This window comes from Neocloeon triangulifer, unplaced genomic scaffold (genome assembly GCF_031216515.1).
Source record: "Neocloeon triangulifer isolate White Clay Creek 2 clone unplaced genomic scaffold, ASM3121651v1 ptg000014l, whole genome shotgun sequence".
Classification (NCBI taxonomy): Eukaryota; Metazoa; Arthropoda; class Insecta; order Ephemeroptera; family Baetidae; genus Neocloeon; species Neocloeon triangulifer.
Window position 1 is genome coordinate 19,686,716 of NW_026775556.1, and position 19,955 is coordinate 19,706,670.

At 39.7% G+C, this 19,955-nt stretch overlaps 3 protein-coding genes across 7 annotated transcripts; 2 read left to right on the top strand and 1 right to left on the bottom strand.

Annotated features, from left to right (window-relative positions):
* Positions 1-1,697: 1,697 nt before the first annotated feature.
* Positions 1,698-13,242, top strand: LOC132201662 (collagen alpha-1(XI) chain-like). Its single transcript, XM_059628005.1, has 43 exons — positions 1,698-1,897; positions 4,637-4,831; positions 4,896-5,112; positions 5,206-5,371; positions 5,429-5,552; positions 5,612-5,704; positions 5,767-6,017; positions 6,071-6,203; positions 6,257-6,348; positions 6,402-6,482; positions 6,539-6,649; positions 6,705-6,840; positions 6,899-6,960; positions 7,012-7,074; positions 7,129-7,443; positions 7,505-7,693; positions 7,771-7,851; positions 7,905-7,985; positions 8,087-8,131; positions 8,180-8,287; positions 8,479-8,577; positions 8,641-8,704; positions 8,784-8,837; positions 8,896-8,985; positions 9,226-9,269; positions 9,367-9,528; positions 9,583-9,744; positions 9,801-9,895; positions 10,025-10,146; positions 10,209-10,307; positions 10,365-10,426; positions 10,477-10,612; positions 10,777-10,902; positions 10,962-11,007; positions 11,059-11,147; positions 11,436-11,498; positions 11,554-11,741; positions 11,791-11,898; positions 11,946-12,067; positions 12,117-12,328; positions 12,396-12,574; positions 12,639-12,854; positions 12,916-13,242. The coding sequence occupies exons 1-43, from the start codon at positions 1,831-1,833 to the stop codon at positions 13,057-13,059; spliced, it is 5,292 nt and encodes a 1,763-aa protein (XP_059483988.1). The 5' UTR covers positions 1,698-1,830; the 3' UTR covers positions 13,060-13,242.
* A 4-nt stretch (positions 13,243-13,246) lies between these two features.
* LOC132201665 (uncharacterized) lies at positions 13,247-16,780 on the bottom strand. Of its 2 annotated transcripts, none has more exons than XM_059628018.1 (5): positions 16,640-16,780; positions 15,133-15,507; positions 14,365-14,679; positions 13,939-14,165; positions 13,247-13,883 (listed from the first exon to the last, which is right to left on the bottom strand). In XM_059628018.1, exons 2-5 carry the CDS (start codon positions 15,505-15,507, stop codon positions 13,787-13,789), a joined length of 1,014 nt encoding a protein of 337 aa, XP_059484001.1. In that variant the 5' UTR covers positions 16,640-16,780; the 3' UTR covers positions 13,247-13,786. The 2 variants fall into 2 exon arrangements, with proteins under 2 accessions (XP_059484001.1, XP_059484000.1); XM_059628017.1 differs by having other exon boundaries at positions 15,085-15,507.
* Positions 16,781-17,063: 283 nt separating this feature from the next.
* On the top strand, positions 17,064-19,928 carry LOC132201663 (zinc finger CCCH domain-containing protein 14). Of its 4 annotated transcripts, none has more exons than XM_059628007.1 (10): positions 17,064-17,144; positions 17,202-17,846; positions 17,950-18,087; positions 18,145-18,561; positions 18,634-18,763; positions 18,820-19,104; positions 19,159-19,270; positions 19,324-19,475; positions 19,532-19,635; positions 19,698-19,928. In XM_059628007.1, exons 2-10 carry the CDS (start codon positions 17,229-17,231, stop codon positions 19,800-19,802), a joined length of 2,061 nt encoding a protein of 686 aa, XP_059483990.1. In that variant the 5' UTR covers positions 17,064-17,144; positions 17,202-17,228; the 3' UTR covers positions 19,803-19,928. The 4 variants fall into 4 exon arrangements, with proteins under 4 accessions (XP_059483990.1, XP_059483991.1, XP_059483993.1 ...); XM_059628008.1 differs by having other exon boundaries at positions 17,074-17,130; XM_059628010.1 differs by having other exon boundaries at positions 17,101-17,846; positions 18,820-18,860; positions 18,918-19,104.
* The last annotated feature ends 27 nt before the right edge of the window (positions 19,929-19,955 follow it).

Here is a 19,955-nt window from a genome sequence, read left to right on the forward strand (position 1 = left end):
ATCCTGAATGCTTTCGCCAAAAGACGACTTACCACCGATATTCTGAACGATGTGATAGAAACGAAAAATTTCGTCAAGGTGCTGAACGGAAAGTAAGAAAAATTTTCAAACAAATTTTAGTGAGGGTTAAAAATAATTAAATCAAGTACTAAGAATATAATATTTAAAAAAAATATACATTTGCTTGTGCACAGCACAATATCAAATTACTTTTAATTTTTGAAACTTGAAAATGTTTTTTTTTTAAGACGGTTAATAAGATAAATATAAGTCCTAATCAATTAATAAATATTAAAAAGCAAATAGAGAAGTCGATGACGTGTGCCGTTTTTTTTTTACATATTTTGAATCGTTTTGAATAGTTATTTTATTGTCACAATTTCAAACCAGTGAATCAATATTTTATGTAATCAACTTCACTTCAAGAATATTCTTGTAATTTTATAATTTTTTTCCAGACTGTACACTGATAGTCACACATCAAAATTTGTGATCGCGACGTACCTGCTCTTCATATCTTACGCATTTTACGTAGGCTACGACATAATTCAATATTTCCAATACAATAGTCCGCTAGTCGAGCTGATCGAGTACCTCGGAATTGACTGGTGCTCAATGATGCCCCTCTGCATCGAGTCCCTTTTTGCAATTTTCTGCCTATACGTGTGCGAGTGTCTTGATCAGATTTGCTCCACAAAGTGCAAGTATGAATTATTTATTTAAAAAAAAATCTAAAGTTTTCATTCAACTGGAAGAAATAATCGCCTTTTGCTGCGTTTATTTGTCCACTTGTGCGCCATCGTGGAGAAAATCAACCGGCGCTTCGGGCTTGACTTTTTGGTCAGCATAACCATCGCGCGAATCACTCTTTTGAGTAGCCTTTTTACCATGGTTTGCTCCCTTTTGGGCCTTGGAAGCTACGAAAGCCTCAATCCAATATATTTGTGCTCCTACGCAACGTCATCTTTCGCCCGCACGTATTTCGTTTGCTACTTTTGCAGAAAAGTTTCTCTGAAGGTAATGATTTAAACAAATAAAAAATAAGCGCTTATTAATTGTAATAAATACAAGCATGGTTGAAAATACCTCTGTATATTTTATTATTGTGCAACTGGAACCTAAACCAATTTTTAAACAAACCTGTAATTTGAATAAAACTTAAATGCTCCTGATTTTTATTTTGTTCCCCAGATTGAAGAAACCAAGTTGGAGCTATTTAGGCGGTGTGTCGAGTTGCGCGAGCTCAAGGACGAGCCGTTACCTCTTGCTGTACTTATTATTTATTTAAATATGTACCAAAAATTAATTTTTAAATTTATAGATGAAGTGTATTATGAATCGAAAGCAACTCGTCGCCTTTGAGGCATGTGGCTTTATTCAAATCAGCATGGATTTATTAGGAGAAGTAACTATAAACATAAAAATTGAACACTTATTGAATAACAATTTTCAGATCATTGGCTCCGTCATCACTTATCTGGTCGTGCTGGTGCAGTTCCAGTTTCTCAAGAAATAATTAAATCAAAGAGAGTAGCTTATATTAAAATTAGAATTAGAAACAAAAATTAATAATATGATTGGGTTTTTAAGTATGTAAATTGTGCACGTCGTCCGAATAAAAATTTTGATGATACGCATGCGCTTGTGTGAAACAAAAGGCGTTTGAGTGCTCCTTTTAACCCTTTGCATCTCCAGAATTGAGAGATGCTCCAGTGAGGACCTACTTGTTGGCTGCAGCATCATCATGGGCACGCTTCGGCAGCATTGAAATCGACTGTACCAATTTGCAGAAGCGGCTTTCCGGCGGACAAAAGCGTCTCGGGGGTGAAAATGAGACCACCCGCACTCATTTTCATCCTCGTCTGGATAATTTGCATGTCTGGCTTGAAGGCGGAAGGTAGGATAGACATTAATTGAATGATATACTTCATTAATTTAAATAGAGTTAGGAGCACATTATATAAGAAGAAAATTGAAATATATGAAAAATTTTTCATCAAAATAATTAATAAAACTGCATAAATTAGATAAAAAGTCTACACTTATAACGTTTTTGTGGAGATATCTGAAGACATTTTTAGAATTTTCTTATTTTAAGTGGCAATATGCAGATAAATAGTAGAAAAATTAAAAATAGTCAAGAAGAAGAATCATTTATATCATTTTAAAATTAAAAGATCAATTCCTAGTTAGCCTCACTGCTACGGTTTGGTGATCGGGTCCTTTTTTATTTTGAAACAGTTTTGAAAGTTTTAGTAGAAATCTAAATCTTGCTAGTGGTCTGTTATGTGAAAATATTTTCATTCAAAAAAATTTATGCAAAAATATGAAAGAAAAACAACAAAAACAATATTTTTTTTTTATTTTTCAATAATTTTGAGATGCATATTATTAAGGATCAAGGACCTTTTGATAAAGACCACAATTTTCCATAGAATGAGTGTCAAAAATCTTGATGCAAACAGCAATTAATCACCAGGCTGGTGCATCTCTCTTTCTTCTCTTGCGGCCGGCGAGCCCAATTTGAAACAAGTAAACTGTGAAATGAAATAGAAAAGCGGCGCCGCATTCTAATTCCTCGTGTGAGATATAAACACGCACGTCAGTGAGCGAGCCAGCGAGCGAGGGCTGCACGCATTATTTCCAACAAAGCAGTGTTGATAAACTTCCTGGCCACAAAAAAAGTGACATTCACTCTCGTTTAGTGACACATGGCATCTCCTCATATGAGATGCTGCGCGCTCCTTTTTTGTGGTCGGCCAAAAACGGTTTGATTTCAACACCATCTGAGTGGAGAGCACATTTCGAGACAATTCGGCCGATTCTTCAAATCGCGCTCGCTCGGCGGCGCAAAAGCAGCGGCCCCCATTCATCTCTCTTTTTATAAGCAGAAGTTCAAGTTCACTTCCGAAAGAATATAAAATTCTTTCAGATGTTATCCATCTCAGTGGCCAGCCCAGAGAACCGGCTATCACACAAATCGCGTTACGTCAGCCCTTAATTAACGGACTCTCTTTTATTCACCGCGTAAATGTCGAATGTATAATAATATGGTGGTATAGTAAAAAGAGGTTTTCACAGAAAGGAAGCCCGATTGACTGCATCCTAAATACTCAAAGGATGGCAAATGTGGGCAATTACATAGTTGCTTTTTTAATTTTTAATAATATCGTTGTTTATTTGTCCAACTTTTTACATCACATTGTTTATGTTGAATTGTTGGAAACACTTATTTGAAAAGAGAGGAATTTTTGGACAAAACTGCACCACCACTGACCACCACTAGTAAAAATTTTGCTTAAACTTCCTAGATAAAAAACCCTCGCTGCAGTGAGCCTTTCTGTGCTAAATATTCAAATTTTTAGCCCTCTTAAATTCTATTATTAAAACGATTTTACTTATTTTTGTCAAATTGATCTTACCTCATTTAAGGTTCAATATTTATTTGACTAAACTCCAATCAATTTCACAGTCTAGAAATCTTTCAAACGCATCAAATCTTAAAAAGATACATTATAATTAATATTTTATTTTTATATTTTAGAATTCTCTGGTTAAATCTGCAAAAGAGAAATATGACCTCCAAATCCTTTGTTAGAAGAGTTTGATCCTACAATTATGGCTTTAAAATTATCATCGTGGAATCTGTTGTTTTAATTGATCAAACTTTGAAATGAAACAACAACCGCGCATCGATGGCAGACTGACCAAATTTTGTCAATCAGGGCAGCGATGAGACGACGTGGAATGATAATTTATAGGCGTCTCACAGATTCAAAAAACGGGGAGCGTGACATCATGAGACGCAAACAATGCGTGTATAACGAACAGCTTCTGCTCGATCACTTAACTAGGCGTCGACGAATCCACGTCTCGCGTAATGCAATAGAGGAGGCGCGCTCTTTCATTTAATAACGACTGGCAAAAAAGATCAAGTGTCTAATTTAGAATACCAGCGTCAAGATTAGTGAAGCATAAAACTCATTGCAATTTCGCCTCTTTGAAGCGACCGCCGTAAATACTCAATAATCAAAATAAAGAAAAATTATTAAAAAAATATTTTTTTATTGCAGTGTAATTGAAAAAAAATAGTTTGTAATCAAGTGAAATAAATGGGAGGACAGCGAAACTGGATGGGGCGCTATTTCCATATTGTACCATTTAAATTGTAAATAAATGAGTTTTATAATTATTGATTATTATATTGTAAATGTTTGTATTTGCACTTCTTGAATAATTTCTGGTCAACAGCCTCTAATATAGACGGAGACATAACGGCTCAATTGACGTAATATGCTTCGATCGCGGGAGTAATTTTATAATAATTACGTAGAGTGTCAATCACAATTGTCTTCCTTGAACTCAAGCGCCAATCCCTTCTATTATGACATCAAATGTGCACTTAACAAACGAAAAACAATAATGAAGCTTGGTTAATTTTTAATGAAATTGTGAGACACGGCCGCTGTTTTCCACATCGTGAACAAAAAGAATGTGAATCGCATCATCTTTGCGATTTTTTTAAAGTTAGTTTCAAAATCATAAAGGGAAGCTTAATTAATTTAAGTTGCTAAAATTTGAAATGGTTTAAAAAAATATTTCAATTAATTGTATTTTGATATTCTGCATTTATTAGAACATGAAGTCGTTGACCTCCTGGCCGCAGCCCAGCTGCAAGACCTTCCGAAAGGGGTGAAGGTGGTGCCCGACATTTGCGACGACAGGGGCGGGCCAGGGTCGAAAACCCCCAAGGACGCCGACGCCGGCCTCCGAGCGTACACGCTTAAGAAGAAAGCGTCGCTGCCCATCTCGGTTGCGCAGCTCTTCGAAGGTCAATAATTGCTCTCACTTTAACACCCATTCTTCACAATCAATTTTGAAATTTTGACCACCAGATGGGTCCTTCCCGCAAGACTTTTCGCTCCTGATGGCGGTGAAACCGACCAAGGGCGCGAAGCAGGTGCTCTTCACCATTTACAGCGGGCAAGGCGACGAGCAGGTCGCGGTCACGCTCGGAAAGCAGGTCGAGTTGTTCTATAGGGACGCGAGTGGCCGACCCGTGGAGAACAAAAAGGCCACGGTCAAATTCAACATTACAGTTAACGACGGAAAGTGAGTTATTTTTATCACAAACTAAAATAATAATAAATTAAAATTAAATGAATTATATTAAATTTAAAATGAAAAAAATTATTTCTATATCAGATACCACCGATTAGCCCTGAGCGTCAAAGGTGACTCGGCGACCCTTTTGTCAGAGTGTGGAAACGTGAGCATCACCAAGAAAATCAACAGACCAACTCCGTCCGAGATCAACACAGCTGGAATTTTGCTAATAGGACAAGAATTATTGAGCGACGAGTATTTTACAGTAAATTTAAGTCCCTGAAAGAAGCTCTCTGGGTTTAATTAAAAAATTGATATTAAGGGAGATATTCAGCTGCTCATGTTGGCACCAAGACCAGACGTTGCTTATGATATTTGTGACTATCTACCTCTCTGCGCAAACGAGGAAAGTTTAGGGACGAAAAACGAGACTGTGGTTGTAACAAGTAGAAATTTTTTAAATAAAAATATATATTTTTTGCTCATATCAATAAAACCGTTTCAGAGAAGATAAAGAAAAAGAAGAAAGCGGAAATTCACAAAAGACCTCAAAAGCAAGAACCGGCAACTAATTATTACGATGAAGATGAATTGGAAGGTGGACGAAATCCTGAATAAAATTTGCACAGATATTTTAATTTTTTATATTATTATTTTCAGGCTATGAAGATTTTTCCTCGGAAATCAATGGAAACGGTGATTATGAAATAACTGACGAGAATGGATTTTATGATAGATTGGCAAATGAAACCAACGTGCCTGGCTTTACCGAACCAACCGAGCCAGGGATAATTCTGCCATTTACGACGCCCTCAACAATCACAACCTCTACTACTGAATTTCCTAACACCACCGAGGAAACATTTGAATTCATCAATAATTCAACGTCAAATAATGAAACACACGAAACTGTAGGATATTTTATTTTTAAGCTTCAATTAATTGATTTTTACAATTTATTCAGTACGGAGAAGAAGATTTGGTAACTGACGCTCCCATAATAACTGAAATAGGCCCTTCATCGCCAGGAATCTCGTATTATCCAGTTAGAGGGCCTCCAGGGCCAAGAGGGTACATGGGGCCACCAGGACCTCCAGGTAAAATCATTTTTTTCATATCGAAACAAATTAAATCTATGACTTGTTTTCAGGTTTGCCTGGCCCAAAGGGTGATTTGGGCAGAGACGGTTTGTCGGGAACAAATGGTCTTCCTGGTCCACCTGGCCATATTTTCATGATTCCAGTAAGTATTAACTAAATTAAGGAATGAAGAAAAGTTAAATTTAAAACTTTTAGCTCAACTCTCAAGGTGGTGGAGACACGAAGGGCCCGGACAATCAGGCGGAGCAATTCAGACACTTACTGTCCCAGCATATGGTAAGTTCAATTTAAATTTAAAGGCAAATAATTTTTTCATGAAAATGTTTAATCAGATGTCAATGAGAGGGTCTGAAGGCCCTATGGGTTTAACCGGAATCCCTGGACCGGTGGGCCCGCCTGGTGCTGAAGGAATCAAAGGAGAGCCCGGTGACAACGGCGAGCCGGTTTATTTTTGAAAAATTAAAAACTTTAAATGGTCAATAATGAGTTTTGATTTAGGGCCCACGTGGCTTGAGAGGTTTAATGGGGCCACCTGGGCGAGAAGGCCGTCGGGGAAGGCCCGGCAGAGACGGTGAAAGGGGCTTGACGGGGCCACCAGGTGCCAAAGGCGAGCAAGGCTCTCAGGGGCTGCCAGGTAATCTTATTGAATTAAAATAAATTGATAGATTAAAAACTTTTAAAAATTAATTCAGGTCTACCGGGGGAAAAGGGCGAAAGAGGAGCTACAGGCAACACCGGTGAACCAGGCTTACAAGTATTACGTTGCCTATACTTATTCAATGAAAATATAAAAAATTAATTCAAGGGTCATGATGGGATGCAAGGTGAAGATGGTCCGCCAGGGCTGCAGGGTTTACCCGGAGAAATGGTTAACAACCTTTTTAGCTAATTTGTGTTCAATTAATTTGTGAACTTTATTTAGGGTCCAAGAGGATTTCCTGGTCCTCGGGGCGTGCCTGGGTTGACGGGGTCACCAGGAATTCCTGGTTCTGAAGGCCCCACAGGGCCCAAGGGAAACGCCGGCCCGACTGGCCAACCAGGTGCACCAGGTCAAACCGGCCCACCAGGCTCCATAGGGTCGCCCGGGCCGCAGGGGCTGTTGGGCCCACCTGGAATGCCGGGTCCGCAAGGAAAACCAGGGATGCCGGGGCTACCCGGAGCTGAGGGGGCGCCGGGTCACCCTGGCAACGCAGGTGTTCCTGGAATGAAGGGTGATCAGGGTTTTCAGGGAGCTCAGGTAAGCACTTAAGTTATTATTATTTTCTTTTAAATCATTTACCGAAATAATTTCTTTTAAGGGGTCCGTTGGTTTTCCCGGAAATCGAGGCGTCAAGGGTGATGAAGGTAAGAGAGGCAGCCCAGGTGATAAGGGTGACAAGGGCGAACGAGGGTTGGATGGAGAAAAAGGAGATCTCGGTCAGAAAGGAGAAAAAGGGCCACAGGGTCCACCAGGCCTGATGGGGCTCGAAGGTCTTGAAGGACCAAAAGTAAGAATGAAATTAATTAAATTTATTAAATGTTTTACTTTTATCCTGGAATTGAGTGTAATTTAAAAATTTCTTAGGGATTTGACGGTCCGCGAGGAGAAGCTGGGCCAACTGGTCCACCAGGAGAAATTGGAAAAGTTGGAGTTCCTGGATTTCAGGTTGAAATTTTATTTTTTTAGTATTAATAAGCCAAATTTTTTTTTAAAACTAGGGTTACGCTGGTCCACCAGGCGAAAAGGGTGACAAAGGCACAGCAGGCAAGCAGGGCTCTGTCGGAGAAAAAGGCGAAAGGGTTTGAAAATTTAATTTTACTGCTTTTAAATTCTTTTGCTTTGTAAACTCAAAATATTGAAAAAAATCAAATAACAACAAACAAAATTTTTTTCTGAACAGGGTAACACTGGTCAAGCTGGTGAACGAGGTGAAGTGGGACCAAGAGTGAGTTTTTAAAAACATTAAAATGAACATCACTGATGAAAAAATCAGGGATTCAGGGGTGCTCGAGGGAGACGTGGTAATGACGGCCTTCCAGGTCCTAAAGGGGACACAGGTCAACCAGGGTCGCCAGGTCCACAGGGTGAAAGAGGCTCCCAGGTTTGTAAAAAAGACTAGTTTGCTAAACTAGTCTTAGTACTTAGAATTTGGCTTTGCAAAAGGTTATAATTTAAATTTATTGCATTTTTGTTGGAAAAAAATGCCTAATATTATTTAGAAGCCAAAAATTTATGATACATTGAATTTATTTATATTATGATGATAACAAAAATTCCGTTACAAATTTTAAGGGACCAGAAGGGCCGAGAGGATTTATAGGGCCTCAGGGTGCTACTGGAAGCAATGGAAAAGACGGGAGCCCCGGTCTTCCCGGTGAAAGGGGTGCTCCAGTAAGAGAATAAAATATTGGTAAATAATTAAAAATTAAAACATTTTTCTATCTATTTTTAAAGGGCGACCCTGGCCCACCTGGACCTCAGGGTGCACCTGGAGTAGTTGGACCTCCTGGACCAACAGGTAATTATTATTATTTTTTTATCAACACTGGATAGATAAACTTGCAAAAAAGGAATGTTCTAAAAGCCTATTTTGTCAGGTGAACCTGGTCCCATCGGTGATCACGGAGAACCTGGCCAGCCGGGGCAACCGGGTAAGTGTTTAAAGTAAATATAGATTTAAAAGAAAATAAATAGCTGTTGAAATTTAAGGTGAGCCTGGAGCACCTGGTGAATCAGGAAAGGAAGGCCCACCAGGAGCTGCTGGTCAAATCGGAAAATCTGGCCCATCAGGCAGCCCGGGTAATTTAATTTATTACATTGAAAAGAAGACGACAATTTTATTATTCTGGAAAAATCATTTTTTTTTTTAGTCAGATTAGCCGGATGGCCATCTTATCAGCTTCTCATTACTACAAATCAGAATAAATAATTAAAAAAAACTGCTCTCTCGCCAAATTAAGGCACCTCCGAGTCACATTTTTAAACATTATTCATTGACATAATAAAAAAAATCTGAATTTTAATAATTTATTTCAACAGGGCTACCGGGATTTCCTGGAGAAAGAGGTTTGCCTGGTCTGCCAGTAAGTTGAAAACATTATAACTTTAATGAAAATTAAGCGTTTTGAAATTTGATTTTTGCCACAAAATGATATTTATTTTAAGAGAGATATTTTCTAGGGCATGCCGGGGTTAAAAGGTGAGATGGGACCATTTGGCCCCCCTGGTGCACCTGGCGACAAGGGGCAGCAAGGTGACAACGGCAAGGAAGGTCCAACTGGACCTGAAGGACGACAGGGCCCACCTGGGCCGCCTGGAGAGACCGGTTTGAAAGGAGACCGAGTAACATAATAATTTTCATATCATGGCAAAAAAAAATGGCAAATACAATTTCAGGGTGATTCAGGGCTGCCTGGAACTGTAGGGAGAGACGGTCTCGCCGGTCAAAGGGGTCCACCGGGCCCACCCGGTCCCATCGGCCCACCTGGCGAGGACGGTGATAAGGGAGACTTAGGACCGCCAGGAGAGAAAGGTTTCAAGGGTGCTCGAGGAGAACAGGTAAAAAAAATAACTTTTAACTGAAAAACAAATATTCTCCGTCTTTATCTTTACAGGGACCTTCCGGGTCACCTGGCTCACAGGGGCTGCGAGGAGAGCCGGGTAGTATGGGACTTCAAGGTGAAAAAGGCCCACCGGGAGAAATCGGAAGGTTGGTTTATTAATCTACAAAATTTGAAAAATATTTTTCGTCTAAAGCATAGATTGCGTTGGAGAGGATTAAATTTATTTCGCCGTACAAAGTTGATTCTTAAACAAATTTAATTGATTAATTTTTAAGGCAAGGGCCCAAAGGCGAAGATGGACCAACTGGAGTTAGCGGTCCACCAGGACCTGCGGGACTTCAGGGTCTACCAGGCCCATCAGGTGTCAAAGGAGATGTGGGTGACCCTGGACCAAAGGGTATAAATCTAATTTTCAAGGAAATAAATATGAAGATATTAATAAAAAATATTTTACTTTAGGTCCTGTTGGGAAACCGGGGCCACCAGGTGAAAGGGGGAGTAGGGGCACAAAAGGTATAGAGGGGATCACTGGACCACCAGGCTCAGAGGGGCTGCAAGGTATGCCACTTTCGTTAAACAATTGTTAAGATTTTTACTAAATTTTTATTCAAAAAGGCCACAAGGGAGAGCCTGGAAATTCAGGGCCTCCTGGTCCGCCAGGACTTGACGGCAAACACGTAAGTAGATTTAAAATTAAAATAAAATCATTCATTTTGGATCTTTTAAGGGCGAAAGGGGACCACTCGGACCAAAAGGCGAAGAAGGAAAGCAGGGACCCCCAGGAGCACCTGGAACAAGAGGTCTCCCTGGACCTGAAGGAATCAAAGGAAACGTAGGTGCAGTCGGATTTCCAGGACCGGCAGGTGAGAAAATGTCAATTGAAAATTAAATATACCCTCGCTCCATCAAGTTAATTAAATAATAATAAAAATGAAAATAAAATATTGCTGAATTACCAAATATTTTTAAATTTTACTTTTACAAAATACAAGTAGACGTGTAATTCAATTTAATACTATATCTATAGGAGAGCCTGGTCCACCTGGTTTGAAGGGAGAGAGGGGAAAAGACGGTGCAGACGGCCGAGAGGGTGACCAGGGACTTTCTGGTGAACCCGGTCCACCAGGAAAAAGTGGGGAATCAGGACCACCTGGTAAGTCTATTGGATTAAACAGGAGAGGAGAAACGTCTAAATTTTGAAATATTTTAAAGGAAAACCGGGCCCTGAGGGATCACCTGGGCAGCAAGGGAATACTGGGTAATTTATATATAAAAAAAATATGCTTTGAAGTATACTTTTTGTATGTAGGTTACCGGGAGAAAAGGGAGATCAAGGTCCTCAGGGGGCTGCTGGAATTGGTGGAATGATTGGCCCACCAGGCGCACAGGGGCCAGAAGGTACTCGTCGTAGTGAAAATTGTGTCTCCTTTTAAAATCTAAAGTATGCAATCTTCTCAGCATGCGTGTCGAGCAGGTTGCATATAAAACTGCATTGAAATCATATTTCATTCCTTTCAAATTAAGGCTATTATAATAATGAAAGTCAAAATTTCTTAAATATTGCAGACCTTTGAAATGGTTGAATTTAATTGAAATTTTAAAGAAGCTAGAGATATATATATATATATATTTTTTTTGTATTATTTAATATAATTTTGCAGTTATTTAAAATATTAATGTAATTAGGTCCACCTGGGTCAAGAGGGTCACCTGGACCTGCTGGAGACGTTGGTCCACCAGGAAAGCCAGGTTTTTTTTACATAATATACTTTGTTTTGAAAAAAATTAACTGATTGCTATTAAGGCGAAACTGGTCAGCCAGGTAAAAACGGAGAGCTTGGGCCACGCGGCCCTAAAGGTGACCGCGGAAAAAGAGGAATCAAGGGCCACAGGGGTGAGATGGGATTGCAAGGACCAAAGGGTGATCAAGGGGAAAAAGGTGAAAAGGGAGACAAAGGACCACAAGGACCGTTGGGCGACAAAGGAGAATTAGTAATGGCAATTTAGAATTTTGAATTAGTACTAAAAACTAATTTCTCAGGGTCCCCCTGGCCCCCTTGGGATGAAAGGCAGTGACGGACCTCAGGGTCTTCCTGGAATGGAAGGCCCACCTGGGCCCAAAGGCTCCGACGGACCAACCGGAATAAAAGTAAATTGAAGATTAAATTTTGTTTTGAAATACAAATTAATTTATAGGGAGAAACTGGGCCTGCCGGGCCACCTGGGCCTCCAGGCATTCCAGGCGAACAGCCGATGCTGCCTCCAGAACTGCTTTTCCTCCACGCAGACAACTCCAGAGCCAAACGAGATATTTTTGAGTAATTTTCATTAAGGAAAATAAGAAAAAATGATATAATTTTCATTTAGTGACGAGGATGATAAGATTGATAAGGTGACTGGAGGTGAACGTGAAAAGAATAAAGACGAAAACGACCCTGACGGGTGCATGCTCGACATGTACAATGCGATTTACGGCATGAGGAAAGAGCTTGAGAGGGTTCGGCGACCTCAAGGGACAAAAGACAATCCGGCAAGGACGTGTCGGGACTTGTTCTTCGGTCACCCGCAGCTCAAAGACGGTGATTATTTTTTAAATTTTTTTTATATCTATTTTTTTTATAATAAATTAAAATTCTATAATTAAAGGTTGGTATTGGATCGACCCGAATCTTGGAATGCCCTTCGACGCGATCTACGTTTTTTGCAATCTGACCAGCGGGGGCGAAACTTGCGTTTTCCCTGACACACATTCTTCCAAAATGCCAAACATCCCGTGGAGAAAAGAGGTCACCGATTGGTACAGCAATTTGAGAGGCGGGTTTAAGGTATGAATTTAATACAAAGTTAAATCAGTTAAATTTGAAAATTGTTTCGAATTAAATTTGTTAGATCACCTACGAGACGGTTGGAGTTGTACAAATGAAATTTCTAAGAATGCTCAGTCAAGACGTAAATCAAAACTTTACCTACACTTGTATCAATTCGGCTGCTTGGTACTCCCTCAAAACGTTCAATTACGAAAACGCCATCAAGCTGATGGGCCATAACGAGCAGGAGTTCAGCAACGACGCGATACAGCCAACGATTTTGACGGACGGTTGCAAGGTGAGAATATTTCTCTTGTTTTGAACAAACTATATAATTGCTTTTGTGAATTTAATTCCAGTCACGAAAGTCAAAGAGCAAAACCGTGTTTGAGATTCGAACCAAGAAATTAGCGCATTTGCCCATCATCGATTTCTATCCAGTCGATTACGGAGATGCCAATCAAGCATTTGGTTTCGAAGTGGGCCCCGTCTGTTTCAAGTGAATGCCATTCAAGCAACTTAAGCTAATAACACAATCACTGCCATTTTTGCATTTTTAGATTACCACTAGTTTTTAGAAATAAAAATTAAAGATACCAAGTGATAAATTTAGGTGAATAATTTTAAATTTCTGGTATGTATAATTCAAGAATAAATTTAGATTTTAAAATCAAAGTAGCTAGATTTCTTCATAATTTCACTAAGTTCTTTTTTATTTTTAATACAAGCACAAGATAAATATAAGGCACCAATGTAAGCTCACATCAAACTCATATGATAAACACCTTTTTACATAATTATTTCAACACTGTCGTCCCGTCAAACTTAAATATACTACGCTTGAATGTTAAATATTACATTAAATAGTGATTAGGCACTTTAAAGATAAAGTTTTAAAGCTGACAAGTTATATTGTGCCCCCAAAAAAGAGCAGAATGTGCTATTTTTTTTGTACAATGCTCATAGCACGTCAAGTTATATTTAAACCAACAGAATTTTGACTCCTTCGTAATAAAATTTTTCATACATGGTCAATACCACATAGATGAAATAAAAGGTCTCAATGAACCTCTTAATTGAAGGCTCTATCTCACTTCCGTTTGGACTAATAAAATTTCCCCGTGGTTAACTTATATAAACAACAAACTACACATGCAACATCCCACCACCGAACACCCGAATAAATTTGATTCAGACTTTGAGTGCAGATGGGCCAGTTTGTGGTAAAATTCATTTGGTCGGCGTAGAAGGCTGCTTTGTTCGAATAACCGTCACCTGCTTGAGGCAGCTTTGGATGTCATCACTGTCTCCTACCAGAAGTTCCAGCCTGACAAATAAAAATTAATTATTAATACTTGGAAATAATAGACGATCAATCTTACTTTTCAGCAATGCGTTGGTACTCATTTGGAGTGAAACATCCAGATTTGATTGCGGTCATGCAGTAGGCAGCTAAGGTCTTGAAACATGTTCTGCGGGCAGTGTTGTGGATTGCGTTTTCCCATGTAGGGGTTGCTTTCACGTAGCCCCATGCCATGGTCACATACTCAATAACCGAGCCGTAATTCTCACTTTCAACCAACTGGCGTCCAAAGTCAATAACAGCTTTCTGAAATCATTAGGGTGAATTATTAGAAGATTAATTTTATGAGATGGAAAAAATGATGAAAATTTAGAGTATGATAAGGGAATAAAATGTGTAATTTTTCAGCAGAAATAGGTTGGAAGGGAAATATCCATTCTAGAACTTAAAAAGTGTCTGTTTGAGTGTTCTTTATAAATTTTTATTAAAATTCAATTACAACTACCTTGAAGACGTTGACATGAGTGCTTGCTCTGTTGAACGCAGGGGAGTCGTACTTGAGAATCAGTCTCGACGTGGGCAGGCACCTGAAAATGTTCCTCTTCAATGTGTTCAGTTGCTCTTCGACGGGCTTCAGGTCAGGAAGAGGCAGACTTTCTCGCACATCTTGCTCAATCTCTGGATGTGCTTGTGTTGATTTGAGAAGCAACTCGACCAGCTGCTCTTTGGAAAGACCTTTCAGGAGTGACGACAGGGGCGCCGTTTGTGGGATCTGCGAACCTAGACGCTCCGGGGCTTTTCTCTTTGGTGGTGTGGTTGGCTGAAAATTGACGTATACCATTTTTTACACAATGATGAATCAGTTCGTTATTAACGAAATATTATACAAGTCCAAATGTCTGTAGAAATTCGTTATTTTCCAGGAAATTAGTGTAAAAAATTACACAGTGCACATTTTTATTTAAATATTCAATGAAAGGCTAAGAAAAATTGCACTCAAATAGTTAAGAAGGGTAAAATAACACACAGAATCTTTCAATTTTATAATCCTCTTGAAAGTAGTTCATAAAAGAACGAAGATCAACCAAATCAAAAACAAAATCGCAAATATCAGTTTAATTAAATAAAACCGATAATTGAATATAATTTTTTTTAAATGTTAATTGCCGAGGCAATACGACTCTACATCCACTCGAAAGCAAATTGTCTCAGCAGAGACGCTAACCTGCTGGTTGAGGGACAAAGCGTCGAGGCGCCCTAGCACTCTGCTCACCTTCCTTGGAGACCTCTCTGCCTTTTCCGGAGAATCGTCGGGCAGCAGCAGCCGCTTCCTCGGGGTGCTCCTCAACACGACTCCGTTTGCTTTGGTTGTGGGGCTGCTGGGGGGCAGCTTGATGGGGGTGCGCTTTATGTCAGGACTCCAAGTGACTGGAATTCGACGCGGGCGCTGAATGACCAGCTCGTCAGGTGACGGAGATGGTGTGGGCAGACTGGCCAGGTTGATGACCGGCGTCACCGGCAGCGCGATCCTTGAGGACACGTCTGACAGGGCGCTGCGGGTCATGCGTCGCAACGTAACCACCGAGTCGTCATCATTGTCTGAGTCGCTGTCGTCATTGATTGTACGAAAAAATATTCCCTCCGCCATCTGAAACCAAAAAATTAGGGATAAAATTAAAAACTATCCCAATAAATTTTAGTAATCAAACAAAATATTAGAATTTATGTTTGTTCTATTATGAACATTTTTATGATTTGATTAAATCTTACCAAGAAATGTAAAATCATAATAATTTACATGGGAAATAGGAAAATGTTAAACGTTAAAAATTATAATATCAAATTTTAAAATACCCGACGAAATAATTTTTGTTCCTTCATTTGACCGATTTTTACTTTATTTTATGTCTAGTATGTATGTTGTATACCGTTGGTATTTAATAAATAAATAAATCAATCAATCATAAAATGGTTTAAGTGCTTATCCAAAATTTCACTCTTTTTTCATTTCTTTTAAAAACAAAATAAACAAACGATGCTCTAATGATCCTCATTATCTTGTTTGTTTTAAGAAGAAGCACTCCTCGGTATTAATTAACATTATGATTTTTTTTAATACTTTATGCATTATAAAATTTTTATTATAAATAACAATTTATATTATGTATGAAATAAAATTGCCCTTTTTTTTTAAATTTTTGTGTTTGTAACTAATGAGCTCATCATTAATCAAAACACTGAGCCATATGATTTGGCACTTTCTTCCCGCCGAAATATAATTACACGCCACCTCATGAGGCGATCAAAGGTCAAAAAGGACTCGAGATGCAAAAGTGGCCTCAATACATAAATTTGAACAAATTTTTGGCACAAATCATGCCCTTGCTTACATACCCGACCGTATTTAACAAAAACGCGAAAGTCTCGATTTCGTGACTTTTTCCACTGCGTTTGTTCTGAAATGGCGGAGCCGGATCAAACAATTTCGGAAACTTTTTCTCCAATAACGCCTTCGTTCTGAACATGAATTTTTATTCAAGAAAAAGATTCTAAATGCAATCACCTTCAACAGCATCCTAGCGGAAAATCAGTTTGGAAAGGGCAAATAAAAAAATAAAACCATCGATGATATCACGCTGGGAGGTGCCTTCTGCCGCGGGCCGCTAATGGAAGCTCGGATCAGAGCCCCGAATTAATCGAATTATGAGATATAAATCCTACAAAAATCTAGAAACCCTGCCCAAAATCTGAAATATCATGTCTTCATTGACAAAACTTACCCTTTAGACGTACAGGTTCACGGTTTAAAACTGTAAAATTCCTTCAGCAAAGAAAGCGTCTACCAGGAGCGTAATGGAACACCTGGCCCAAGCGCAACAATTCGCGGGAAGAGACGGTGAACTTTAATCCCTCTGAGTGTTTACAAGTGATCTGATTGGCGCTTTCCCGGCACCAGACTACGTCGACCAATGAGAAGCCTCCATTGCGTTTAAAGGGCGGTGGAACGCTGGCGCGGGACATTTTGAATTCAGACTTTCATTTTGATAGCCGAGATTTGGGGGCTAAATTATTGATTTTAAATGCTTGAGATGATTTTATAAGACTTACAGTTAATTGAAAATTATTAATTTTATCAATATTTGTTGTTAAGGTAGACCGAAATTTTCTTATCATCCGGGAAAGATGTCTCTGCATTCGACTTTTTGGTTTACAGAAAGCCCCCTTGTGCAGATTTGAGCAACCATTGACCTGGCCAGCTGTTGTTATTGTGGTTGGTGATCGACTGTATTATAAAACTAGAATTTTCGGCCTAGAAATTAGTCGTCAAAACTTTGTTTTCAGGGGTTTGTTTGTTGACCTCAAGGCACCATGGAGCTCGTTTGCTCCGAAGTGGGCAAAAAGATACGCTCGGCCATCAAGGTTCGGCTGATGGAGCTCGGGAAAACGGTGGACGACGAGTTGGTCGACTACATCATGGTGATGGCAGCCAACAAGAAGGAAGAAGCGCAAATGGCCAAAGACCTGCAGCCCTTTTTGGAGGAGGACACGGTCAAGTTCACCAGTTGGCTGCAGAAGGTGCTGAAGAAACTCGAGCAAATCACGGTCACAGTGACCGACAACGACTACAAAGTGGCCACTCCTGCCGTGGTGGCCAAAAAGCCCAAGACGGGAGTCGAAGGAGTAAAAAAGAAGAGCAAAGACGAGGGTAAAGACAAAAAGAAGAAGACAAAGGTGACAAAAGAGTCGCCCGAAGGTGGCAAGAAGATCAAAGTCGTCAAAATCAAGGCGGCTGGCAAATCTGCAACAGAGGTGAAGAGCAAAGCTACTGTTGTCAAAGTGAAGAAAACGGTAAAAGAAGAGCCGAAATCTCCCTTGGAATCTGCCCCCAGCACTTCTGGACTGCAGAGCTCTGTGGTTTTGCGAGTAGACCCAGAGCGGAGGTCAGAAAATGTTCAGCAGGTCAAAGCAAGGGAACCGGTCATGATGGTTTGTATTTTTCCGTCACTCAGAATTTTATAAAATTTAAAATGTTCAACTTTATTTTTGTTCAGAAAAGTTTTTAATTTCAAATTTTTATTATTTTTTCTAGACAAGTGATGTTGATGAGGACGATGATGACTTCATCAATATTAAAACTGATTTGAATGAGGAGGAAGAACTCTTGGGAGACGAACAGCCCAATGGCAACAAAATCAGTCGCCATGAAAAACTCAGCAGTGATCATGACGTAATAAATGATATTGAAATATATTTTATTCACTTTAAAAACTCCTCATTTGTGCAGAGTGAGTCTTCGAGGTCTCGGTCGTCATATCGAAACAACAACCAGGCAATAACCACTGCTGAACTGCGGGCCCGGAGAAATTTGAACAGGTCGCATGAGGATTCTCGCTCACCACAAATTGCAGTTCGTTCTCAAGTGGTTGCTGCAAAACGCAAAAGTCCAAGTCCGCCTCCGAGAGTTTCGGTCATGTCCAGAATTGGGGCCGTTCTCAAACGGAAAGCGGAGGAGGAGGAAGACGACGTGAAGCCTAGGAGTGTGGCTAGTGTAGTAAGAATCAAACCCAGGACCACTCTGCCTCCTGAAGCCCGACCTTCCAAGTTTTTGCTTTTGAAGGCAATTAACGAGGCACAGAAATCAATAACAACCTCGAGGTCGAGGAGTTTTGAAGAGGAGGAGGAGGAAGACCCTAGACCCAAAGTAATTGTGGTTTATTTTTTTTTTTTTCACAATGAGCTAAAGACAAAAATTAAAAATTTAACAAACTTTCAGCTGTTTACTAAGAATTTGAAAAATCGTCTCGGAGCTAAGGAGAAAATTCAGATAACTCTGCGCAACTTGCCGGTGGAGAAGAAATACACCCTAGAGGAGGACGAGGATGAAGAAATGAATTCAGGCGATGGTAGAAAATTATAAAATATCTTTTTTTCCTGTTGCTAACAATTGTTTCCTCAACAGCGTATGTGCCGGAAATAACTTCCAGCAGGTCTAACCCGCCGGTAACTTACAAACCTAGCCCCATCATAAAACCCGATGCAAATAAAAATCAAACACAGTTCTTAATCACTCTGGATGGCTACGAGGAATACTCAAACAAGTACTTGAGAGCGACAGCTGAAGACATTGAGATGCTGCAGGAGGAAGGCGTCGAAATGGAAATCATTGACGAGGCCCAACTCGTTGGTGATGCGACGGCGCCGAGCAAACCAAAACGCAAGAGGATTGTCTTCACCCCTGAACCTGGTATTGAAATTTGCATAAATTCAAATGAAAATTTCAATTCAAAATTTATTTCAGAAGAACCAATGGTCACAGAGCCAGTGAAGAAAAGTACGGAGAGGTGCAAATTTTGGCCGGCCTGCCGCCAAGGCGACGGTTGCCAGTTTCATCACCCTTCCACCACTTGCACGTATGTATTTTGAATTAAAAATGAAAAAAAAATGCATGGATTGTTTATTTCAGCAATTTTCCAAACTGCAACTTTGGTGATCGCTGCCTGTACATACACCCGAACTGCAAATTCGATGCTGCCTGCACTCGAAAGGACTGCCCGTTTACTCATGCTAGCCCAAGGAGCTTCAATCCGGTCCCTGTTGTTCCAAAATTTGTGCCAGGTATATTTATAAACATTTCTAATTTTTTTATTAATATAACTAAATATTTATTACAGCTCCCATAATCAGACCATTAGCTCCAGTAAAGCCATCTGCTGCGACTGTTTGCCGTTTCTTCCCTGGCTGCACAAACATGACCTGCAGATTTTTCCACCCCAAGGTATTTATAAATCATAATATAAAAAAGCGTTGGCAATCACTGATACCGTGATTCTTTTACAGCCCTGTCGTTTTGGAGCCAACTGCAAAAACTTTGGATGCATCTTCACTCACCCTGAGGTTGCTCCCGTCACCAAACTCAAGTGGGTAAACACAGCGTCGGTATGAAATTTTTGTAGCTCCTCTTTTTAATTGTTATTTACAAGAAAAGTAGCCAATCAGGTTTCTTGAACACTGTCCTTATACTTTAAGCTTGAATAAAAATCGTGTGAAACGCATGCACGTCTCCGCAGATACATAAATAATTTCATTCAGCAAATC

Coding starts and splice junctions, on each gene's coding strand:
- LOC132201662 (XM_059628005.1), top strand. CDS start 1,831: ATGAGACCACCCGCACTCATTTTCATCCTCGTCTGGATAATTTGCATG. Junction 6,483..6,538: donor ACTTACTGTCCCAGCATATG/GTAAGTTCAATT, acceptor ATGTTTAATCAG/ATGTCAATGAGAGGGTCTGA. Junction 8,578..8,640: donor CCGGTGAAAGGGGTGCTCCA/GTAAGAGAATAA, acceptor CTATTTTTAAAG/GGCGACCCTGGCCCACCTGG.
- LOC132201665 (XM_059628017.1), bottom strand. CDS start 15,507: ATGGCGGAGGGAATATTTTTTCGTACAATCAATGACGACAGCGACTCA. Junction 14,680..15,084: donor CTTTGTCCCTCAACCAGCAG/GTTAGCGTCTCT, acceptor GTCAATTTTCAG/CCAACCACACCACCAAAGAG. Junction 13,884..13,938: donor TACCAACGCATTGCTGAAAA/GTAAGATTGATC, acceptor TTTATTTGTCAG/GCTGGAACTTCTGGTAGGAG.
- LOC132201663 (XM_059628007.1), top strand. CDS start 17,229: ATGGAGCTCGTTTGCTCCGAAGTGGGCAAAAAGATACGCTCGGCCATC. Junction 17,847..17,949: donor CAAGGGAACCGGTCATGATG/GTTTGTATTTTT, acceptor TATTTTTTCTAG/ACAAGTGATGTTGATGAGGA. Junction 19,271..19,323: donor CACCCTTCCACCACTTGCAC/GTATGTATTTTG, acceptor TGTTTATTTCAG/CAATTTTCCAAACTGCAACT.